At 49.4% G+C, this 6,336-nt stretch overlaps 1 protein-coding gene across 1 annotated transcript in view; it reads right to left on the reverse strand.

Moving 5' to 3' along the window:
• Positions 1–3,910: 3,910 nt before the first annotated feature.
• LOC103799634 (transcription factor HIVEP3-like) overlaps positions 3,911–6,336 on the reverse strand; it is a gene marked incomplete at both ends in the record, with an annotated part of 56,135 nt that continues 53,709 nt past the window's right edge. Inside the window, 2 exons of the mRNA XM_009071971.1 lie at positions 3,911–3,950; positions 4,368–4,971. Coding sequence (XP_009070219.1) covers positions 3,911–3,950; positions 4,368–4,971 — 644 coding nt within the window. The remainder of the gene's footprint in view (positions 3,951–4,367; positions 4,972–6,336) is intronic.

The following is a 6,336-nucleotide window of genomic DNA, read 5'->3' on the forward strand; positions in this document are numbered from 1 at the left end:
TTTGGTCATTCACTCGAGTGCTGCTTATCACCAGGATTAGACTAAAGGAAATAGTGTTGAAAAATGTCTTGATTTTACAGAGGAAGCCTAAAGGTGGAACAGATGGTGGAGGCTTAAGTACTTCCTGTGTTTTCATCCACCTTTTTTTGAGTTTGACCTAAATCTGAGTGCTCTAGGTGTGGACTGCTCTTCCTGGAGGTCCCTCCTTGCCCACTGGGCTCTCCAGAGAGGTTTCTCCTGCGCAGGGAGAAGGGTTGGGCGTGTGGATGGTTGGGTGAGGGCTCTGAGAGGCAGCCAGTGCTGCTGCTCCTGTCCAAGGGCTGCGAGGGGATGTCTGAGATGAAAGTGCAGGATGAGTCCAAAGAAGTGCTGGAGCTGCCAGATTGCTTCTTGCCCGGTTGGTGGAAAGATTCTTCCCCACTCCTCAAAGGCTTTGGAGAGTGCTCGTCGTGGCTTGTGCTGGGGGTGGCTGGGGAACAGCCTCCCTGCTCTGCCTGGCTGCACTCAGCCAACGTTTGTACCCTGTATCCCTCCTGCTCTGCCTTCTGCTGAAGCTCACTAGTCCTCATTTTCTCCTCCAAGTAACCACCACTCCTCAACTCTGGGGCCAGGGTGTATTTCGAGACCTTTGCAACTGGGGACACGGATGCCGACGATGGCTCCGGGGGAATTGGTGCTTCCTCATCCCTCCTGGGAGCTTGGCTGAACTCTGTCAAGTTGCTGCCTCCAGAGGCAAAATATCCAGCTTGAAGGGACACCACAGAGCCAGGCACCAAGCTGGAGTGGCTGCTTGGCCTGGCCTGGACCATCTGGATGCCTCCAATGGGGATCATGGGATAAGGAGTCCGCGTGAGCTGCTGGGAATGCAGCGGGAGGTGGCTGAAAACATTCTCCTCCCCTCGGCTGGGAGTGTGGAGATGTAACTCATGAGGTGCCTGCAAAGGTCTGGAGCTGCCAGGCTGTGTGATGCCAGGTGAGCATGATGGGCTTCGTGGTTCTATCTTCTGTGCCAGAGAGGGAAGAGAAAGAGTTGAATCAGTGCAATGAACAAGTGACAGCATTGACATCACTACTGCTCACTACAAGGGTTGGGTTTAGCATTTTTGTTCCATTCCAAGGGTTGGGCTTAGAATTATAGTCTAAGTTGAGGGAGATCAATCAACCCAGGAGGATGTGGGTCCCCCAAAGCTTTAAGGGAAGGAGCAACACAACCCACAGCATTTGCCTCCTGGGTACAAATATACCTGTGGTGTGTTGGGGCACAGATCCAGGGCTTTGCTTTAGGCTGGATCATTACATCAGAGAATGAGTTGGGTTGGAAGGATCATCTAGTCCAACCCCCCTTGGGCAACAGCTTCAACTAGCCCAGGTTGCTCCAAGCCCCATCCAACCTGACCATCAGTGTTCCAGGGATGGGGCATCTACCACCTCCCTGGGCAACCTGTGCCAGTGTCTTACCACCCTCATAGTGAAAAATACCTTCCTTAGATCCAGCCTGAACCTACCCTTGTTTAGCTTAAAACCATCACCCCTTGTCCTATGCTAACTGAACCCCCAGAAGAGGATGTTTCCTGCCCTCTGAGCTGCTTTGGATCCCTTTCAGTCCAGGAGGATTCTGAGAGCCCAGAAATAGGTGATTTACTGTACTTTTTAAAGCAGGATTGCATCCTTCCAGCTGCTAATTGCAAGGCTCCTTTGGATGGCATTCAGTCTCCTTTGAGCAAAGCACACCCAGCAGTGTGTCCCCACCACCACCCTCATGGTGTGGTCTGTAGAAATCAAGGGTTAAGCCCCTACTATTTTACCTTTTCCTCTTTCTCTCTCGGTGCTTCCCATAGTTTCCTAATGTACATCATGGAGAGATATGTGGCTAAACAGAAATGGATCAATTAGTGATGAGGTTAGAACTAAAGCCCTATCCAGGGCTCCCAAGAAGAGGAAGCAACAGAAACTGAAAACAACTTTCCATTCAGATGGGGTTAGGGATAAAATTTGAGGAGTCACTGGAAGGTCTATTTATTTGGAGGACTATGAAGAATAATTCCCTGAGCCTGTTGAGCTCTGTGAAGAGGGGACAGAGGAAAGCAGCAAGAGATCAGAAGAGAGAAAGAAGAGCCACTGAAGACAGTGTAAAGTCAGCAGTTACCAGCCCAAACATTTGCTAAGGGACCCCCTAAACAAATCACCTGAATGGTGCAGCAGCCACCAGAAGGAGACACTGCCTATGGCAAGGGCCAGTGGGGAGTGAGATGGTTGTGGTCAGGCCTGATGCACACTCTTGGCAGCAAACCTTCCAGTGAAATTCAGCTAAAATCATCTTCAAGCTCTGTTTGGGATCTGCTAAATCCACCTCTGGTCTTTCTGTCTCTTGTAGCCTTCCCAGGAAGGTAACAACAAAAGCCTAGCTGTTCTTGCTGATAAATGGGAAGGTTTTCTATTCAGGTTTTTATTGTTGCTTTGGAGACACATGGAAAAGCAACAGCAGTGGCTGTGGGTGCATAAAAGGAGCAGGAAAATGGAGCTAAAAGGTAGATGTGACAGAAGAAGCTGAAAGGTGTGAATGGGCAGATAAGGAGGACATACAATATCATCTCCTGCTGCAGATTTGGGAGCTTAGGGGATTTGCTCTAAGTAATGGCAGTGGGAAGTTACCCCAACACAGATGATTTAGAGTGGAAGAAGAAAGGTTTTGAGAGCCCTGAGATTCACCACAAGAGGTTAGTGGACAGGAAAGGGAAATAGCATTAAAAGAAACAAGTTTGGACCTAAAAGAAAGGGTAAGTCTCTGAGAGGTGAGACAAAGGCTCATAGTGGAAATCAGAAGGAAAGCAGCAGCACAAGACAGGATGTTATCATGGCCATGGAAGAAACACACACCAGGCAGTGTGGCTTGTCTGGAGAAGATCTGGGGCAGCATCTCCAGAGGTTGGATAAAGGTCTCTCTCCTCCCAGTGCAGTCCCTAAGGGACTTCTCTCCTCACACCAGTTGCACAGGAGAGCAACTCCAGCAACTGACTCCCATGTGCATCAGCATAAGCTAGAGGAGAGTCAGGAATGGCAATGCCATTGAGTGGGAATGGCAAATGTCCCAGCAAACCAAACATTTCATTTGCCTGCAGCAGTGGGAGGAAGGTGTCAATATCCTTTACCCATAGGGTTTGATTTGTCTAACAGAGAGTTTAAAGCATTTGCTGGACCCAGAAGGAAAATTCTCAGTGCTGAAGGGAGAAGTGAGATAGATCAGAGATGTCCAAGCAAACATTTCTCAGCAGAGTTAGATGTGTTAACTATCAGAGTTAGTTCATTTAACTGAACAGAGTTAGTTCATCTACCAGAGTTGGCTGGGCATGGACTCAGCCCAGGATTCAGCAGTTCAGGGCTGGCCCAGGTCACTGACCAGTGAAAACTGGTCACAGCTTCACCCCAGCTGGGGAAAACTCAGAGATGGGTATGGAATTCCCATAATAATAGGGAATAAAAGGAATAATAAGGGTATACAATAAGGAGTAACAAGGAGTAAAAAGACTCCTAGTGACAACTAGGCATTTAGTGGTTGTTCTTACTGCTTGTCTCAGCAGGACACTGGTTGGGTCAGGAGTGGGAAGAATCCCTTGGAAAAGGGACAAATTATTTCTCTTCAGCTGAGATGGACAGGACCAACACGGGTGCAAAACCCATTGCTGTCCTCTGTGCCTTTTCTCTGGGTTCCCTGTGACATTGGTCACAGAGTCATTGTGCACCTCTGCATTGCACCCTTCATCAACCAACCTCTCAGAGGACATCCTGGGGGGCACCAGAAGGCAGGAGGGGCCTGAACTTACCAGCTTGGACCTGCATGGCAACCTTCATTAAACAACATCTCAGAGAACATTCTGGGAGGGCCTAGAAGGCAGGAAGGGCTTGAACTTACCAGCTTGGACTCGTAGAGCTGTATGTTTTTGCCAAAGAACCTGTGAGGTAGAGGCATCGAAGAGAATATCCCATGCTGGGCTTGATAGGAGCTTTGAACTTTGTCATCTGCTGCTGATTTGCTAGTCCCAGGCAAGTCCTCTTTCCCAGGGGATGGATACCTAGCCAACTCCAAACAGCCTGGAGACAGGACCTTCTTCAGTGAGAAGTATCTGAGTGATGACATCTCTCTGCTGGGTGAGTGTCTCCCAGGGGACACTTCTCCTTCTGGGGGAAGGTATGTTCTTGGGGACAGCTCTCTTCTGGGGGAAAGATGCCTGCTGGGGGACAGCTCAAGCCTTGGTGACACACATCTCAGAGGAGATGCCTCTCTCCTGGGAGAGACACGCTGGCAAGGGGACAAGCCTCTCCCTGGGGACAGGCACCTCAGAGAGGACAGTTCTGAAGTTGGTGAAAACCTTTTGGGTGAAGTTTCATTTTTGGTTAGTAAGTGCTTTCTGGCTAGCATTGGTCTGCTGCTGCCACCACCTCGGGCAGAGTCCTGGCTGGGAGACCACCTCTTCCTTGGGGAGGTGTCTTTTGAGCTGGACAGGTCCATGACTAAGGACATCTGTGGCCTCGTGACAGACTCTCTTTCAGCAGAAGCCAATTGCTCAGTGGAGGTCAAAGCTGGTCTGTGGAGACTCAAGAAGCTGTGGCACACAGCAATGTCACTGCTGTCTGCTGACCACTTGGTTTCCAGCCCTGAGGAGGAGGAGGCCTGCTGGCCTTCACCTACTTTTTGGGTGCTGGAGACAGTTTCTTGGGCTAAGGATGATGCTATTTCAGTGTCTTCCTCTTGAGAAGATGGAGAACCACCTGAAGAGTGCAGCAGGAGGGTGGTAGGTTTGCCTTCTGGCAACTTCAAAGGTGGCTCATCTTGGCTCTCCTCTTCCTCCTCATCTTCCTCATCCTCATTGTCATCATCATCATCAGATTCCTCTAGGTCTGAAAACTGGTGTTCCTCGATTGGCTCAGATCCCTCACGCCCCTCAGAGTCCTGGAATAGGTCTTCACTGGTTCCTGAGGGATGGGAAACACAGAACAGAGTATGAGACACATGTGAAGCATCTGTTTTGGGGCCAAATCTGCTCCCAAGTCCTAAGGGTACAAGAGGAGAGAGGACTTGGCTCTTTCCTAGACCTGATCATCTCATGCTTTGAAGCTGCATCCCCTGGATCATAATGATCCCACTAGATCCCAGTGAATCCCACCACTGGGACCTCCCACTCTACCCCAATTTCAGTTCCAACTGTCAACACACAAATAAAGGCAAAAAAGGTCTTCAATAAACAAGGCAAACAGAAGCAGTGTCACCCCTGCGTGGGGATTTTATGACTATTTGATGCACTCCAAAATATCTACAGCTGCCAAAGTATGGCAAAGTTCCTCAGCTCCATGTGTTGGGCCTTCTCCTGCCTAGATTTCCTGACAGTTAAACATGAGCAAGAAAGGATTTTGTTATAAATCAAGCAATAGGGTTGAAAGAACCTCTGTGGCTTTTGCCTTAAGATGACAAATTCTAGCTGTGCTACAGATGCTGCTTTGTGGCAGAGGCTTTGGAGCCTGTGTGTGTGCAAGGCCTTGCAGAGGGATGCTTTGTGAATCAGAGAATCACACTTTCATAGCATGTTAAGGGGCTGAAAAAAAACTGTGTCAGCTCTTTGGAACTTGGTGTGAGGGCAGTGTGACACTTTGGAAAGGCTCCCAGTGAGGCTGCTCAGGTCCTGGAGAGTTTAGCATTGTGTGCTCATCTCATCCCACTGTTAGCCATCCCCAAACTGTGGCTAGGAGGCCAAAACCTCCTTTCCAAGCCAAGGGGAGGGCAGGCAGCTTGCAGGCATAGACAGAGGAGTTGTCATCCACACTGCTGTGTGCAGCATCCCCAGGGGCTGGAAAACCCTCCCATGGGAATGCCCAGAAACAGGTTGGGTGCTGGGACACAGCAAAGTCACTGCCTCTGGTCTCCACATCTCATTTTTTCCCCAGAGCAGGGAAATTTAAACAGTTTATATTTAAAAATGTGAGATTTTGTCATTTCACTCCTTAACATGGATTGGAATGGACCTTAGAGATCAACACAGTGGCAGTTTGACAGGCTGGAAGAGTAGTGGGAAACATCAGCAGAGCTCTTGAGAGAAAGAGGAGCTGGAATGGAATCTGTTACTGAAATCTACTTCTGTGCAGTGCTGGAAGGAGGAGGAACACGAGGGACTGGAACCCACAGCCAACACTGAGACTGATCTGATGCCCAAGACAGTGAGAGCTCACAGGTGGCCTCACCTCCAGTCCTGGGGACAGTTTTAGGTGCCACAATATAAGATCTAAAGCTATCAAAAGCATGCAAAGGAGGGACATGGAGGTGGGGAAGGGCCTGGAGGGGTCACA

This window comes from Acanthisitta chloris, unplaced genomic scaffold (assembly GCF_000695815.1).
Source record: "Acanthisitta chloris isolate BGI_N310 unplaced genomic scaffold, ASM69581v1 scaffold12923, whole genome shotgun sequence".
NCBI lineage: Eukaryota > Metazoa > Chordata > Aves > Passeriformes > Acanthisittidae > Acanthisitta > Acanthisitta chloris.